This window comes from Nyctibius grandis, chromosome 9, assembly GCF_013368605.1.
Source record: "Nyctibius grandis isolate bNycGra1 chromosome 9, bNycGra1.pri, whole genome shotgun sequence".
NCBI lineage: Eukaryota > Metazoa > Chordata > Aves > Nyctibiiformes > Nyctibiidae > Nyctibius > Nyctibius grandis.
The window spans coordinates 15350854-15369873 of record NC_090666.1 but is presented as its reverse complement, the minus strand read 5'-3'; the positions used below and the strand labels follow the sequence as shown (position 1 = coordinate 15369873).

Below are 19020 nucleotides of genomic sequence, written 5' to 3'. Positions count from 1 at the left end.
ACCGTGTGGGTGGGAGCTATAGCTGGCCAACGTGTGCTCAGAGGTGGTGTGCTCACTCCTAAAAATACAGCAAATTATTTATTTAAAAAAAAAATAAAATTCTTTGCAGTGCTTTCACTGGGTGTTACAGCAGAAAGTGAGTCGTGCAGTGTGGAGTTGCGTGGTGGGTGGTTTGAACATCCTTTGCTGTATTCCTGCCTTCAACACTTACTGCATTATTCCAGAAGTGAAGTCATTTGATTTCTGAACACTCACTGTGACTCCTGTAGTCTAGGAAAATAGTTAACAAAAATTTAGACCATAAACATGCTATACGGTTCAAATAAAACTATTGGAGAGAATTCTCTTACACGGCGTATAGTGGTTTACTGAACATCATTAGCCAGCTTTTGCAAGTTGATGCCATTTGGGGCTGTGCTGTGGGGAGAAGCCTTTGTGCGCACAGAAGCAACCTTCCTCTTCTCATCATTTCTGCCATTTCCAGGTAACCTCCTAGTGTTGTAGGAGTGCACCTCTAATTAGGTTTTCCTTAGCAGTCCAGGCAGCAAACTGTAAGAAGCTAATGAATCTTTTGGTCTAGACACCTGCCACAAATGCTGATCCCCCTCTGCAACATGTGACTTAAAAGAAGACTAACCTCTTAGAGGTTAAATGTGTATAAATGTTGAAAGTGCTCTAAATGCAAACAGAACTGGTGATGGTAACCTAGCTATATAAAAACTGAAGCAGAGGGCCTGATTCTCCACTCTGTAAACTGATATTGAGCAGATGTGAAGAAGCAGAGTGTGAGCCCCAGTACTTTTAAATAGGTGATCCTGTCATTTCTGATGTTTCTTAAATGCAGTACATTGTGAGATCTAAATTGTAAACTAAAATTCAGGGGTTCGTGTTTAATGAGGTACGTAGCCTTGGGGAGTGAGTGTTGTTTTTAGGACACACATGTGAGGCATTTCATTTAGAAATCTCTCTGCCATTATATTTATATGAAAATTAATATGCCGACCATTTTTATAATGGGAATTTCATTACAACTATTAAGATGAGACTTTTCCCTTTTTGTTACTTGGAGTAAGCTAGTAGCACCAATTTATGGGAGTGGAAAGAATCAGTTCCAGGTGCCCTGAAGGATTATATATTATTATCATTCTTTTCCAGAAGGCAATCTGGATGTAGGACAAACCCAGGACATGAGAGATTATAGGTTTTTTCCTGGTCTGTGCTGTGCTTTGCTTCGTGATCATAGGAAATACGCATACATGTTTTGGGCTGTTTTTCCATTTAAAAAATAAAATTAAAGCTATCCTGGAAAAGTACTATAGGAATCTAAGTACTATTAGATAAAGCACTTTTAACTATTTATACACTTGTATTTCTAGAGTGTATTTCTTTTCTATAGATGATGTATCAGTGTACTCATTTCAATTATTATGTAATTTCTATGTATTTTAAGCCTTTTAAAAAATCTTACAGCATTTTCTAACCTAGGTGTGAATTCTGTAAATATAGGATAATTTAATGAGTCAATTCTCTGTAGGATACCATGTGTTTTTATTAAACAATAATAATTTTAATATGTTTTAATTAATGAATATATTTATATTTTCAGGAGGAAGGCAGTTCTAAAACTGGTATGCTGTAGAATTTTAGGTGAGCCTCAGCGAAGACAATTAAAATGGCATGTAATATGGATTATCCAACTTCATTCTTTAAAAAAAGGAGAATTAAACTCTAAATGGAAGTAACAAAATGCATCATGTATGGAAATGATGTATTTTATATATGATCTTCGTGTTTTTCCCCAAGCCACATGTCAAACTGGAACTACTAACATCGAAAATGAGAGCATATATAAAAATGAAGGACCTCCGAAATGTTTCAGGAGAAACGTTATTACTGTGTAGGGTACTGTGGGCTAGGGCCACCAGTGCTTTGACCGTGCACCTTCCACATGTGGTTACTAACCACAAAAGCCAAAGATCAGCACCTAAAAATCAAATACACAGGACAGTATTTATATATGAAGTCACAAGTACAAAGGTAAGGAAAAGCAGGAACAGAGAAGTTTGGAACACTGTGCTCTGTCAAGAGCATTTTATTTTTACAGGGGAGAGAGGATCAGCGGTGAGCAACTGTACATCCTGGTTGCTCCTGGAGGTGCAAATAATTTTTCTGTTAAGGAAACCAGACCTTTTATCTTTGAAGTAAATAGTTGCCTTACCACTGATTTCCTAGGAGCCCAAGCATGCCTACCATTGTAGCATTTTTCTGTATGTCCGATTTGCACATTTTTAAAAGAAGGTTGCTGATTTATGCAAGTGTGTATAATAGCTTAGGAACAATGTCTTCTTTACTGTCACTGTTTCTTTCACACCAAAGACTATCTAACCAGGAAATTTCCGTGTTGACTGTTGACTTTACTGAATGGTAGACAAAGTATTTTTTACATAATTGTTATTTCTCTAAACCTGATCACAGTTATGAGTTCAGCTAAGTCTTTTAATTGGATTAAAATACAAACTTTTTAATGATGTACAGCATTCACAACAGTCAGAGGTTCCAGGATTTCATACCTGCCTATGGCATCTTGTGTTTTTCTCTGTATTAAATACGACCTTCAGTGCCTTAGCAGACTGGAGGAGCAGATCACAGAGCAAAGCATGTAACTTTGCTAGCCTGTTGTGCTAAGAATGTTAAGATCTTTGCTCAGCTATTTATAAATTATTTAAATATGAATGGGCGTTTTGAGGACATACTGTACATACTGAGCTTTTATATCCTTGTCATCCTTGTTAGACTTTCGACTTGCATCATTTACATCTGACAAAACCAAAATAACACATTAAGGATAATATCTCAGATCTGTACCTTAAGCCAAGCTCCCATAGATTTGAGTGTGAATTCAGACTGAAGCTATGTAAGAGCAACATATTTGCATCAGGATTTGTTTTTTAGTTCATTGTAACATATATTTGAGATGTAAGTTACTTGTATATGCTTAGTAGTCAACAGGTCTCTTGTGAGTATACGGGTAGGTTAGAACGAAGAGCAGATATTCTGAAAGAATTGTTGTAGAAGAAATATGGAAAATGCTTGTCATCCTCTATAACCAATAATTCTGTCAAAGGTAATGGGATATAGATTTATAATCAGGCAATATTGTGAATATTTTAGAATTGCTTTACAATGCTATTTTTTTTTATTTTTAAAATATATTTTTATGCGATTGGTAAAACATACACTGACTTCTATATATTCTAAACTTCTACCCTTGCTTTTCATTTGTAACAAATTCATAGAAATAACATCAGCATTTTTCACATAGTTTGGATCTGAACAGAAACATGGACATACACTGCAGCTCCCGTTGGTCTGTGTGCTTGGTGTTTTCTCTCTGTATGTAGTACATGGCTAAGCTGGTGTATGTTTGGATCAAGTCTGCGTGGGGGTATATCAGCAGCATGCATCAGGATGTGGAAACTCAAGAGACAGAGAAATATATTTGTAGCCTAAGTGCTTTCTAGCACTCATGCAAAGGTGCAATCTTCTGAGAGTGATGAATAATAACAAATTTATCTTTCCGCATCATGCAGCTCATTTTCTAGTCCAGTGCAAAGGTGCAGTCTTTGATGAATAATAAAAAAGCCCTTTTTCTTTCCATATCTCCTCGGAGAGACCAAAATCATTGTTAATAGGTCTGTGCATTATATTGAGTATATGCATTCAAAACAACTCAGTGAGAGCAAGAGTTGTATTTTAAACAAATTCAAGCTGTTTTATTCTCTGCTTACGGGCTTACGCATTTCTAGTATCAGCTTCCATTTGTTACGTGTGGTTGCAGTAAGTTACACACTTGTTCTATGGACAGGTATTAAGAGGAAGAAAAAGTGATTGCCCTAGCATTCATGTGTATAAACATTGTCATGGCCCACCAGAGCAAACTAGATGTGCATATGCCTATTAGGACATGATATATTCAAATTTAGTTAGTAGTCTTGTGAAGTGGCCACATGATGGCCGTGTGCCACTGTAGGTTTTCTCTTCTACCAGATTAAACTGGAAACTTGTCTAAACTGTCATTGCCTGAGTTATTTCTGGAATGTTGTTAGGATTTGATCTCTAAAATCCTGTATTCTAAGCAGATTAAATTTCTTTTATAACAAAAGCTCATATTCCAGCAAAGGAATAAAAAAACCCAACAAACCAGCTAATTGAAATCATGCCCTCAAAGTCATGTGACCACCAGATATTTTTCAAATACAAGTATTTTTCTTATCCAGTCTGACATCTGTTTTCGTTTGCATCTTACGATTTGCTGCATTTAAAAAGTTCATCATTTTTATGATACTGCCTTTGTTCTGTTAGTATTTTCTGCAGTATATTTGATGTGATCACTTATTGCTCCTGCTGCTTTATCGGTATCCTCAATGAATGTTTCCTGCACTGACTTTCCACTTCATCTTTGAATTCAGCAGTTGTCAAAATGTATGTCAATGTAAATCTGTGGAAGTTATTTCACAGTTGCTGTAAGTTTTAAATTTTCATTAGCTGTAACAATGCAGATCCTAAATGGGTAAAGGTGCATTTAGCATAGCGTATTGGTGGATGGCAGTGGCCAGAGTTTGAATCAAAGGATATCATCACTTCTGCATATTGTTCAATTACAAATCTCATTTGCAATGTATCTCAGAGGCTGTCTTCATATTAAGTGCTTTTATTGTCTATTATGAAGCTACAGTGCTGGTTAATGTAATTTCATCCAGATCTACTTCTGTCAAATGGAATTTTAACTGTCCTGAGCTCCAGTTCATGTTTATAAAAGTTGGAGGGTTTATTCAATAAGATTTAGTCACACCTTGATTGCAAAGCATGCGCCATACATAAAAATTCTCATAAATGAAAGGAGAAAATTTCCTTGCAATTTTGTTTTTTCTCTTGAAGTATTTTGTCGTTTTAAAAAGCATATGAAGGTGAAAAAAATGTTTTTTATGTTGACCTGTTGGAAGGATGCATAATTTGTAGAGCAGAGTATGTAAAGAAATGACGTGCACTTGATTACTCTGTCTAATCCTCCAATAATTTTTCAGTGCATTGGCCAAACTGAGTTGAAGGCACAAATACAATTGAATAATATAATAATGAGACGAGTGTGTAGGTAAAGGAGAGTCCCCCATATTTGCATTCTTTTGGCCCTCACTGAGGAAGACAGAATTCAATCATTACAAATTCTGTCTGACTGCAGCTGACAGCCAGTCGGTCTGCGTTTAACTGACTGATCAATCAGTACCTGCATCGATCAGGACTGTCTACAGCATTTCTTGTGCCTTGCATAGCAGGACATGAGAGGTTATCACAGGGGTTCTGAGTGTATGTGACAGTAGTAATTTGTTGGAAACTAAGCATCAGCAGTTTTACTTGTGTTGCATTTTTTTTTTAACTCTGAAAGGATTTGTAAGTATAAGAATCCTAGGGAACAGGGTTTAAATAAAATTTTATCTCCTGTGTGTCAGGAAATGTGAAAACTGGAATCCCAAAGTCTCATAAAAATGGAAATCAAAAGAACTGTAATTTGATTATTGTTTGAAAGCCTCATGATGCGGCTTTTCCCATGAGAAGGGAAAGAGGAACTGAAATGGGAATGTTGAAAACGTGGATTTGGTAATACTACTGTAGAAAGTGCAAAGTGCCTCTTGGGGAGAGTTGATTGCCTTCTGTCCCCATGGAAGTAAACCCTTATCTGGACATTACTTCAGATTGAAAGTAACTTCATTTATATCTAGTGCTTAAATCTCTTACCACAGGTCTAAGTGCTTTGATAGGTCACTGGTATCCCTCTCTTTCCTTTCTCAAAGAGAAAGTCAAAGAGCCTTTCAGCATTGCCTGGATGAGAGAGGTGCTTCAGTGTTGTCCTGTGCGCACTAAGGGAAAATGGTATCTTGGTAGTAGTGTTCTGCATCCTACTGCTTTGTTTTTCTGCATGTCAGGAAAGGGTAGAAGAACGTACAGGTAGCATAGAGGAATGGTCTGGTTTCAGTGGCATTCCTTGCTGTTCTCGCCTTGCTCATGTTTCAAAGCAAAATATGCTTTAAAGTACTGTTAAAATTCACCAAATGGTCCATGGTAGTGGTTACTGGTACCTTCCAGCTCATAGAATTTGCCTTTGCATCTTTGAATAGATGTTTCAGTTTTAACCCAGAGATGAACTAGTTTTATCTGGCTATTATGTAGTGTGATACTCTGTTTTCTACAAACAGACTTGCCAATGGAGGAAATAAATCATACGTGCTCATCCTTCATGGGCTGTTCACTGCTGTCTGAAATGCAATACTGCCCTTTTAAAGAGTTAAAAAGAGCAAGGGGAGGAAATGGACCTCAGTGTTTTCATTCAGTTAGAGCAGGGTTCAGATTTTTGAATAGATGTTATAGAAAAAAACATTTTAAAATTCTAGAGGCATCTTGGCAAAGATGAGGAAGAACCTAAAAAAGGACATATCATATTGTATAAGAGAAAGTAATAGGTTATAGTTAGATAAACTTGATAAAAACAAAACAAATACTCCAACTTGTTCCTTTCTTCTATGTTAACAAGTCTTTTGCAGCATAAGTAAACATTCAATATTTAATCTTAACACCATTGTCCTGGTTTCATTGGGATTTTGTTTCAGTTTGTGGCCAGCTGTGGGATGGTGATCAAGGCCATTAGCAGTTAAATCCAGGGCAGCTGACCCAGGCTGGCCCACAGGTGTGTTCTATAGCATTAACATCAAGTTCACTATAAAAGGGAGGGATTGCTAAGAAGATGGTGGGGGGCTTTTTGATCTTTTGTCTCCTAGGCTCCATTTTTCTCATTCCCAATGATTACTATTCCTGGAGTAGCTTGCTGCAACTTTGTAGCTAGGTATAATTTTGTGTGTTTTGTATTATTGTTTATTATATTATTATTTGGTTTGGTTTCTTTATTTTATTAAATCTGTTTAATTCTAACCTGTGAGTCTCCCTCCTTTTCCGAATTCCCTTCCTTGGTCAGGGAAGGGATATTGGGTGAGAGAAAAACTCTTATTGTTTAGCCCTGGGTGTGGGCTAAATGTAGACAACCATCAAAATATTTTTTTTTATAAAGGTATATGTGCTACACGTGAACAGAAATACTTGCACAAATTATATACGTGAAGAGTTCTAGTGATTATCCACTGTCTGTATTTAAACTTTGAGCTTGAATAGTTTGTTCTTAAAAGTATGAAATAGCCTTCTGAATATACACTTCTGGGAAGTTTTTTTATAATCTGCTTTTATAGACAGTCAAGCAGACATTGTCAAGAAAGTTGTTTTATCTCTATAAAATACATGCCTGAAATCTTCACAACCAAATAAATCGGAGTAAAATATCCTTTAAAGAAGCATTATTAATGTAATTGAATAGAGATGTATAACTAGCATTGATGCCATCGCTTGTATATATATATGCTGTGATGTTGTATTGAAGAAGGACAAGATAGATGACATCTTGTATGAAAACATTACTGCCAGATAAAACTTACTGTGCTCTGAAGAGGCAAATTAGTGATATGAATAAGGAGCTGGATAAAGTGTTCAGTGGTCAAACAAAGCAGAAAGGCTTGTAGGGTAGTGAAAATAAATTAAATACTCTTGCTTTTCATAATTTTCTAATAATTTTGTACCCTGCTTTGCAACGCTGGAAATGCCCACCTTACTTTGGCCACGGTGAAATGGGATGTAAGCGCAGTACCCTCTCGAGATACAAATTTAGGGACAATTCTATTAAATTTTAGATGGGAGCGGGGGATGTAGGAGGTTCATCCATGCGTTATACTTCTTCCTTACATTGGGCTAGAGCTTTCAGAAACAGGAGTACACTTAGGAAAGGACAGAAGCTTTAGTAGAAAATCCAGTGGTAGTTGAAGTCTCACTGAAACGCATTTTTTAACTTCCTATCCTCAAGAATATCGAGTTATAACTCTGCAGCATCAGCAGCGAGGGGACACTTCAGTAGCATACCAGCATCAATGTCACGGAACAGAAGGACATCCTCACCAGCACTAGTTCAGCAGAGGGGGTCTAAGCTCAGTGAGGTTGCTGTCTAGTGAACAGCAGTGCTGATCACAGAAGAGTGACTTCAGGTGCTCTGATATGGTCTCTGGAAAAGCCTTTCCAGGGGCTTTTAGAGCCATGTAGGGAGATTCACCTCCTTGGGGCTGAGTTTTGCAGCCCATCTGCCTGGTTTGGGGAATGGTTACTTTCTGAATTAATGCCACTGCCTCCTATCAGTGTGACTACAGTGACATTAAAGCTTGAAAAATTCTTCATCTGCCATCAGTAGTACTTTCCTAATTAATAGGTTTAATCATTAATGTTCTAAGGAATATATTATAATATTAGCTGTTTAAATATTATTCCAAACTATGCTTTAAAAAAGCCAAGTTTACAGCAATTTAGTAAGATAGCTGCAATGAGGAAGTAAATTTGTTTCCTGTTGTCACGGTTTAAAGCTGGGCTGGCGATTAAACCTGCAGCAGACGCTCTCTGTTAACCCTCCCCCCCCACCCAAAGGGAAAGGGAAAGGGAAAAGGGAGAGAGACTTACGGGTTGGAAAGTTAAAACAGTTTTAATAAACCTATAATAATGAAAAAGAGTATAATAATAATATTGGAATAATCAAATATATACAAATATATATACAAAACCAAGATCGAGCTCCCCCGATGTCGGCAACGTCACCACCGGCACTGCAGGGCAGGCTCCGGGAAGGCCCAGGCTGGGCCTAGCGACGGTCGAGAGCTGGATTCAGGGATGCACAGATCAGGATCGGGGGCAGCAGGAAAACAGTCGGAGTCCTCCTTGGACACCGGCCATAGCAGAAAAAACAAGAGCGAGCAAGAGGAGCAAGACCCTCGTGATCCCCCCGCTTTATACCGAGAATGACGTGTATGGGATGGAATACCCTCGTTGGTCAATTTTGGGTCACCTGCCCTGTCTGCTCCCCCCTGCAGCTTTTCACTTGTAAGCAGTGAGGAATCCAGCGGTGACCTTGGTTTCTCTAAGAAAAAAGTACAGCAAGAGCCTTACTGCACAACATCCCTACCGGTGCCTCAGCGATAACTACAAACTTCGAGCGTTATCAGTCCTGGAAGCAGACACTGTCTGCAAAAACATGCAGTTAGTTTCAGAAAGTGCAGTTATTTAGAGGAGACTTAGCTGAAAGTAAAAATCACTGAAAGGAAAATCGGCCTGGTTTAGGCCAAACCAGGACACCTGTACTGATGTTGTTCCATGCTAGGCAGCTTGTACTTAGGAAATAGAAAACAAAATTTGACATCATAAATAGATTCATTAATGTTAATTTAATGATGATGACAACAGTTACAATGATGAGAATTTTATTAAAAGATAGTTTGTAGAAAGTGGTGAAGCTTTGCCTGAGTTTTACAGATGTGGAAAAGCAGTTAATTGACACCATGGTATATTATTGTCATTATGCTCTCTCACTAAGTAAAACTATCCTTTTGAAACCAGTTTCAGTGTTATAGATTATAAGATCTTCATGGAAATGAGTTTGAGTGCTACTACTATTACTGTTACACTGCAATCTGGAGTTTTTACACAGGCAAAATTTCATGTCCTAGTAAGGACTAAGGGCCACCTCATCTTGGGACACCTAGTGTTAGTTAATTCCTTACTCCTAAACATTGAGGACATTTCCCAGGAGCTCTGATCAAATCCAAAGGCATTTTGTTGTCATACAGCTTGGATCCTAATTCATTTTTGTGCTTATTCGTTATCTTAACCAAACAGCTAAATCTTAAACTAGGTGTTTGTCTGTATGTCTCATTTGAAAGACATTAATAAGTTGTTATTCTGGGGTGTGTTTAAGGTTCCTTGCATGTTGCTGTGCTGGCTGCTGCTTTTTTTTTTTTTTTTTTTTTTTTTTAGGTAAAACACAGCTGGAGAAGAAGGCACCTTTTCTAATACAGATTGATGGTTAAATCATTCACTGAAAGCCTCACCCAAATTCAGCTTTGTTTTCAAATGTGCTAGATCAAAATGTGTGCCCTCCCAGTAAAAATATTTGTGGAAATTTAGTTGCACACAGTAATATTAAACCCAGTATATTTTGAAGAAAGGTTATTGAAACAAATGGCTTGCAGTGATGAATTATTAAAAAACATTGTAAGGAATATAACAATTTTCAGATTATTGCTATGCATATTACTTAGAAGTTTGGATTCCTCTTTTTGTTTAGAGCATGTCCATGTGTCCCCCTTCAAATGCCCACTTCATGTACTCCAGGTGGAAGTAACTGCTGCTAATACAAAGTGCTGTAGGTCAGCTGCTTGCTAAAGTAAGCCACTAGGAACACATGACTTTAATTTGTCTTTCCCAGTAAATACGGAGTTTGGTTTCTCACTGCTGTGCTGGTGTTTAAAACTCTGAAAAGTGTGGCTCAGCTACCTGTGAGAATGCTCGTCCTTCCATGATGACTCACTTTACTGGGGTCATGAAGCAGTTTTATCAGAAGAAAGAGCTTTTCCTGCAGTTCATCTGCCTGTGACACAGGACAGTCCTTGCCACATCAATGGAAGTGATCCCTGCTCTCACCTTCTCCTGAACTAGATGGAGACCTTGAGCCTTCAGCAACTCTCAGGGAAAAAAGCTAAATAGTCTATGGATTAAATCCCCCCAAATCTTGTCCTTTTGACAGGACTGGAAGTGGAAGAGATTTCTGCACTTGCATTTCAGAAAGAGCACTGAGAGAACAGTGTTGATTAAGTTTATACAACCTGATGCATGTTGTTTGCTAACCCTGTTTGCTTTTTCCCTGTCCTACTGCATCAAACAATTAAAACCACTAAACACTCAGATCCTACAGTCAGTTCTATGCAAATGAACTGATGGACTTGAACAGTCAGCTGTGGGCAGTTGTATGAATGAAACAGTCTCAGACACAGTTTTTCTAGGAAAGGGGGATATTCTGAGAATAATCTCCCTTTTTTTCTCTGTCGGGTTTTGCTGTTAATTTTGAGAGTCCATAAATTAAGGGAGTTAGTGTTCCAAGTGCTACTGTAGTTTGGGTAGGGATCTTGTATAAATGGATTTTAAATCTGTTTCAAGCTGCACCTCCTAATCTTCTTAAAAGGATTTGGACAAGAGAGCTAATGCTTATTAGTACCTGTCAGCTAGTGCACAGTTAAATAAAAGGCATGGGTGAGAATCTTACTTGAAATATTTCAAAAGGGAGCTGTTGTAGCTGGTTGTGGTTTGAAGTGGTAAGAGGATGTCACTGTGATGTAGAAGCAACTGTATACACCAGAGAGTTATTATTCTCGTATGTAGTTAATAAGGGTAAGTTGGAGTATAAATGAGGATAGAGATTTAATCCCTCCTAGACTTAATTTAATAAGAAAGATGAGAGACAGAGATTCAATGTGAGTAGGATCTGGGCTACTTCCCTGAGACAAAGATTTGGATTCCTTAAGTCTTTGGTTCTGAAGAGGAATCTTTAAAAAAAATCCTGTTGGAAAGAGTGCTTACATTGTGGGTGTAACAGTAAGATGATAAAGAGAAGTATTTTTGAACTTAGTCTTGGTTCATTGTAAACTATCTGACTTCTGTTCACTTAGAAGTTCATCCACTGGCTAAAAGAACATTTTTGTCAGTAAAATTAACTAGCAGCATTTGAGTGAGTGATAGGCCTAATCATCACAGACAGTTGTCTATCTTTCTGGTACCCCTTTATACATAAATGATATAAAATGATTTTGTCTGTTGTGAAAGATGCTTTCTAATGCTGTCAGTGGTTGGCTTACCTGCTGATTCATAACGTTTGTTAATGACATTTAAAATGTATGTTATGGAGCTAATTCGCTTTAGTCGCATAAATATGTAGTAGTTTTCTGAACCTGCTGAACTACTGGTCTACATGCTACTTTGTTGGAGGGAGTTCTACATTTTATTTTTCCTGAAATCTTGTTTTTTTTTAAAGGTGTTACTGTCATAGATCTTAAATATTTTAAATATTTGGATTAAAACTTTTTACCCTTACCAATGAAGAGTTAAGATTCTTGCTTGTGTATTTAATTTGTCCAACATTATGAGACAGAAACGCGTGAAAGAGAATGTACTTATTAAAGGTGTCTTTCTTGCAAGTGAGAAGAGAAAAAGGAACACTGAAGTTAGTTTGTACCCAGTAAAATGCAGAAGAGGGATGTGGGTTTAGGAGTTACTGCTGATATCTAGAACTTTTCTTTTAGCCAGATAGGGAACTTTTATTTTGGGCACTGATTCCACAGATCTCCTGTATGTTTGGACATCTGTTTATTAGTGTTCTCTTATAAACTTAAAACTATATATTATTCTAAGCTCTTTAGGATAAGGACTGTATCATCATATATACTTTTACAGCAATTGCTACAGCAGGACTTCAGTGCTAAATGGGGCTTCTGGACACTGCCTGTGTTGAAATGATAATAATCATGCTCAAGTTGATAACGGACAGTTGTTAGGATGTTTTGGAAGGGTTTCATTATGTACCTGTGAAATGCATTTTAATTGGTTTATATTATAGTGTGACTTTTAATGCAAACATTTGTAAGTTTGGTGTATGCTGGTGAGGATGTTTCTCTGATAAAGCCCTTGAGAATTTTGTCCTTTGTTTTCTTGCAGACCTTTGGAACGTTCCAGTGAAGATGTAGATATAATATTCACACGACTGAAAGAAGTGAAAGCTTTTGAGAAATTTCATCCAAACCTTCTCCAGCAGATATGTCTCTGTGGATATTATGAAAATCTGGAAAAAGGAATCACATGTAAGAGAACTTCATATGATGATCTATTTTATGTAGATAAAATTGGGGATTAGGCTGAGATTGTCTCTAGGAGATCGATGAGAGAGCACAATCAGTGGAACGGCCATCAAAATGTTTACAGTCGTAGTCATGGGGGAAGGCAGGACTGAAGTGCTGCTTGCTCTACAAATACAGTGTGTAGTGAGTCTATGGTAACAAGGCACACATTAGTGGATTTAGGACTCTGCCACTGTTTTGTTTAAAGATTAGAAGCAAGTCAATGCACTTAAGCCTCGTTTTTCCCCTGTAAATGTATTAGTGATCTCTTTTGTAGGTACTTTGTGACATCAGGGGCAAAAGCGTATCACCTACGCATGTTGCTAATAGCGTGTGGTTTGCGGTCCCTCTGGATAACACAAGACAGATTTGCAGAGCTGCATACTGCTGTGGGGTGCCACAGCTCTGTGCCTGCTCTGGCAGCCTGTGTGCCAGATGAAGGTGGGCAGCTGTGCTTGGTCTGTCAAGCTGAGATAGAAATAAGTGGTGGTCCTGTGATGGGAGTGTGTGAGTTTCCAGAGTTGTACCAGGAGAATAGCTGATGGAGACCTGTGGTAGAGTCTCAGGTACCCCTCAGGTAAATCTGGCGTGCTTTAGGCACACAGCACTGTGGTTTGCTTAGAGTAATAGGAATTCTGATGCTCTCTAATCACACAGTTGGAAGGCTGGAACACCAAAGTCCTGCAGTTGCTTCTCAGCCAGAACTCTTACTGAAGTCAGTGGGAGCTCTGTCTGCATTGGAAGATTCTGAATTTAAAAGGGACATTGTTCAGAAAGTCTTTTTTGGTGGGTTTTTTTTTTAATTTGTTTTGTTTATTAACTAAGATAGCAGTAAAAGAGAAGCAAACTGGGGAGAAGAGTGAGGCAATTCTATGTGCTTTCATTGTTTCTGTAGTGTATCGACCAGTTTACTACAATATGTGCTTTCCAGTGTCATTGGAAATATTATTGTAATAGTAAGTAAGTAGTCTGGTATGGCAAATTCTATAGTGTCAGCAGTGACTACAGTAGTACAGTAATATGAGGGAAAATGTTTGTTAATATTGCTAAACTTAGAGATAGCTCTTACTTACAAGATTTCATCTTTCCAGTATTCCGTCAGGGTGATATTGGGATGAACTGGTATGCTGTTCTGACAGGATCACTGGACGTGAAGGTTTCTGATACAAGCAACCACCAGGTAAAATAGATTTTTCATTGAAACCATCCAGTCAGTAGTACAAAGAAAGCGTATGACTTACGCTGAGGTAGATAATGACATACATTGCATAGATATTTTGTCTTATCACAAGCATGTTTCTCTGAGTCTCCTTTAGTCACAGTTGTCCTTTGTCTGTGGCGGCAAATCATGCTGTTGATTTCAAGAAAACTGAAATGCAGTGCTCTGAAAAGGGGTCTACATTTTAATATGAAACAAGACTCCTCTGTCTTTTCTAATAGTGGCGTATGAAGTTAAGCTAAAGATCTAAGACTTGTTAATTCATTCCCTGGAAATATTTTAATTCAGTCCTTGTTTAGAAAGCTCAAACCATACCCGCCAACAATGCAGTCTGATAACAGCATACTGCAGTCTCCACTGCAAGAATGGGAAAGTATTATAGTAATAGCAGAGTATTGGAACTGCTGCCGTGTTAGACCAGAAACTTGGAGGTAATACCTATTCAGTGTTAAGAAATAGAAGAACAAGTAAAATTCCCCCCAAATTGCAAGTGATTTCTCAGTTTCTTGGCAATCCTGGATTTACAAAATTGGGAATTTAGAGTAAATACAAAAAGGATGAGATATTTCTCCTGGAGAGAGTCTCCCACCAATGTTGTCTAATGTCATGCTGACAGGTCATGTACTTGCTGCTGTAAGCTGGGTCTCTGGGGAAGGCATCATGTCCTATTTCATGCTCCCATGTTTGAGATCTGGGATTGTCCCATCATGTAGCTCAGCATGGGGTTGTACCTCTGACGTGCGACTCATTGTGCCTTCACATGTGTGGTATAGCTACCCAGGACCTGAAGTATAACACTACCCCGTTTTCCCAACTTGACTGAAGTTGAAAAGTTGGTGGTGGGGGGTGGTGGTGGATTCTTTGCCCAAAGTTTGGCTGACTGGGGAAGGTTTGTTGCTCATAGAAGATTGGCAGAAATTGGATTTTTCACTGTTGAGCACTGCATCACCAGTGAAATTGGGTCAGAATGCAAGTCAGGGTAGCGTGTGAGCACTGGGTCTTTCTACTTCTTACAGTAAAATGATAGATACAAAAGGAACTTCTTTCATATCATTATTTTTAGCAACCTTTTCACTATACTAAGTAGAGATTGATTGAGAGTATAATCAGACTAATTTGAGCAATTCTCAGCATGGCCTGGCTGTCATTGGTATTGTCACAACTTGGAACAGTTCTGGGCTCTTATGAGACCCTTTTCTGTGCAGATCTAAAGCAATCAGGAATGTTTTCCAGTGTTTGCCGAAAGATGGCACTACGCTGTTGTTAAGGATCAATGCTCTTCACTGAATCAGAAAGAAATATATTCACAAAAGTGTTCTGGATGTGGAAGTTAAATTAAGAATCTGTTTGGAGCGTTGATTTATTCCATTAGATGGAGGATGGGACACTTCAGCCTTTTAAGAAATCTAATGTAAATATTTTTTTCTGCTTATTCAGGTTCACTGCATTTTCGTGCCAATAGGAAACTACAGAACTACAATTCATGTAGTTCTAGGTCTAGAAATTATATTCTGCAGTAATTTCTTAACTTCGCATTTCCTTCTCACAGGAACACCGAACTGAGTTCTTTCCACTGCCTAGTTGCCATAGGATACAGCCAAAAGGGCAGCAGCTCATGCATTTACCATTCCAGTGCTGGATAAGTTTGGTGGTTGGGGACTCCTAAATAGTATTTGAGTCCAATATTTTCTCTGGTTTTGCTCCAGCTTGGTGTTTATAGCACTTCCCTCCTTGTCCATCCTTGATGTCCTGTTCCTTGTCCTGCCTTTATCTTCTGGGTGCCTTGTTCCAGTCTTGCCTGTACTTCCTTGTTGGCATGGTGCTAGTCATTCTTGAAGTACTTGCCAGCACTCCCTGCCTACTGTGCTCACTACAAACCCAGATGATGGAGGAAATACAGTGTAGCTCCATAGGTGGGCTGTCCTGACAGGCTGGGTTGCCAGCATTGTGCTCCCAGCTAGGAGTGGATGACCAGTGCTTAAGATGTAGGGATGCTTGTAGCCTACCCTGGAGCACATTTTCCAATAACAGCACCCAGGAGCCAAAGCTTCCTTTACAAAGGCATAGTAATGATTAATTGCTCTGCTGTTACTATTATGCCATAAATAGCACTGATGCTAATGAGAAACTTCCAGCAGAGCAGAAGAGATACAGAAGTTTACCTGAGTTTACAGGTTTATAGTCTCATGTAAAAGTACAGAAGGACTATGCCATCTTTTCTAGGAAGAGAGAAGCTAACTTTATATTTAGGTTCCTATAGGTTAAAAAAGTCTTTAGACACAACTAATAACCTTTTAATACTTAAAATGAGCAGGAGGTTGTACTAGATGACCTGAGTTTTCTTGCAGCTTGAATTATCCTATGATTATATGATGTTAATGTACATCATTGTACATTAACAATGTACAGTGTTAATGTAAATATGGAAAATAAATTCTCTTGATTAAAAGTATTAGTCCCACATTTACTAGATGTTTATCTATCTATCTGGGGAATTTAAATTTCAGCAAGCCTGGGAATAAATGTTGTGGTGTCATAGCTACCATGTGCTAAATCTTTATGCAGTCACCTTTAGTGTTTGGTAGCTTTCTCCCATTGAAAGTCCAGTAAGTTATTGTGTACTTGGTGCTTACTAAGAATGTCTTAATGGCCTTTGCTCCTACAGAGGCATGTAGTTACATGTCTTGCTCTAGAAATTGTATCTAAATGCACTAATGGATCAAGACTTCAGTGTAGCTAGTGAAGTATTAATTCATACACATTCCTGCTTCACATTAGCTTACTCATGCAGGCACCTGTGATTTCTCACAGAAAATATTAGTAATACTGATTAGGGCCAAGTTGAGAATTCATATAAACAGAAATATTAACATTACCTATTATTTGCCATTACGATAAGAAGAAGCATTCCATGTACTGATTTAAATGTTTTGATAAAGACAAACACACATATTTAGTATCTCATAGATAAAGCCTTGCTTTCATCTTGGTTTGGAAAAATCTTTCAGACTGCTTGCAAAATAGTATTGTGTCACAAGAGGGCAATGTTAGAATACACAAACTGAGTACAGGCAATATTTAATACTAAAATGGCTAGTTTGAAAATCATCTTCAACTATTTACAATATACCTGTTTTAAAGAGTTTGACCAGAGCAGATTTCTCTGTTACTGTTAGTTCTGTTCATGATGGTAATTTCATTTGCCATTGAAATAGGACAATACAATTTATGAGTACCAAGTTCTGACAGGATTACTTGTCCAGTACATCCTGAGTGGTGGCTGGTCTGCTTTCTGTACAAATTATTTATGAATTTTCGGGCTATTGAACAATCAAGACAAGACTGAAGAGCACTCTTTTTTTAAGGTAAAAAAGTCACACTATGAATTGCAGAGGCAAGTGTAATGAACTGTTTTGGTCTTGCCTCAGCTTGTTTGTAACAAATACCCTGATAAATATTGTACTTAAAAGTCACGCAAAGACTTAGTAAGTCTCCTTCAAAATAAACAGAAAATGCATCCTGTTTAGAATCTGTCAGAAAGAGGTCTTTACCCTCAGTTATGAACAGATTCTGAATTTCATTTTTATTTGGCACTGTTACCTACCCAATGTTACAACCGAGGTATACAGTAATAAAAGTTCCTCTTAGAGATATTCCTAGTTCGGTGTTGTCTTAAAAATACTGCTGCCTGCCTTGTGTATGTTTAATTTTTGAACTCTTTTGAAAATGAACAGGTTCTGAAGGATGACTGTTGGTAATGTCTCAGAATAAAGCTGGGAATAAATGCGTTATGACAAAAGCATCAGTGTGACATCTTTGCCAGATTCTGCAGCATTCTGTTTTACTGAATTAGATTCAGAGCCTTTTACCTGAAATGATTAAGATTTATATTCCTGTCTGATAAAATGGGAAGAAATGAGAAGAAACACAAAGACCAAATAGCAATTTGATCTGCAGTTTTGCTGTAGTCTGCCAGCTGAATCATAGTGTACCCTGGGGGCTAGTGGTAGTTTATCATGCCTGTATTTTGGTGGGTTTTTTTTAAGCTGATCAGATTTTAAAAACAGACCAAACTGAACACAGGACATTGACTTTACAATTAGCCTTTTTAAGAAAAGCTTTAAAGGAGGAGCTGTGGGTGCTTGGGTGGTACAGCCGTGTCAGTTGTAAGAAGATGCAGAGGGCTGGGGATCAAAAGCCAAATAAGTTAGTGGGGTTGCTGAGAAGAATGACTGTGAAGAAAGAGTTTCAGATGTCCATGTAAGAAAAGGAAGGATTTCCTGGCTGTTTGAAACTGAGGACAAAGGAGGTATGTGATAAGAAGTGGAAACAAGGAAAGAGATTTAAACAGAACAGTTCTTGCAATACTGCTTTCTGTATGTAAATGCTATTATGTATGCATGTAAATAGCCATTATGTATTTTGGAGATAACCTATGTGAAGTCACGATGTAGGTTTGTACTGTAGGCTTTAGTGTAGTGTAAATATGCCCAAGCTAGCTTTAAATTTTTTAGTTTGAGCATGAGAATTGCTTTACCCATTGTAACACAGAGATTGGCTGGACTAACGTACTCTGCTGAGAAGCAGGGTGTGTTGGCCCATGTTGTGCTCCACAGTGTCGTGGTTGTACTAATTTTGGTTTTGAACTTAGCTTATTAAAAGTTAATATAGAAAAGTTATTTCAATTCTGTCTGCCACGTAACCTAGCAAAAAGTCCAAGACATTGCAGGTAGCTTTTAGAGCATCAGATAGAAAGGTATGGAAATAATGAATGTTATTACAGTACAGTTAATCTGATCTGTAAATATTTTAATTAGGAACTAGAAGAGAAGTTGGTCACAGTCTTTCTAGAAGCATAATGCCTCCTTTAGCACATCATCTTGTCTTGTATAAAGAGGATGGCCTAACATATGTTGGCAAACTGCAATTCCAGTGTGGGAAGGTATT

At 37.9% G+C, this 19020-nt stretch overlaps 1 protein-coding gene across 1 annotated transcript in view; it reads left to right on the top strand.

The window, feature by feature from the left end:
• The window catches only part of RAPGEF4 (Rap guanine nucleotide exchange factor 4), a 159295-nt gene that overhangs the window by 812 nt on the left and 139463 nt on the right, over positions 1–19020 (top strand). The window contains exons 2-3 of the mRNA XM_068407340.1: positions 12676–12818; positions 13946–14034. Coding sequence (XP_068263441.1) covers positions 12676–12818; positions 13946–14034 — 232 coding nt within the window. The remainder of the gene's footprint in view (positions 1–12675; positions 12819–13945; positions 14035–19020) is intronic.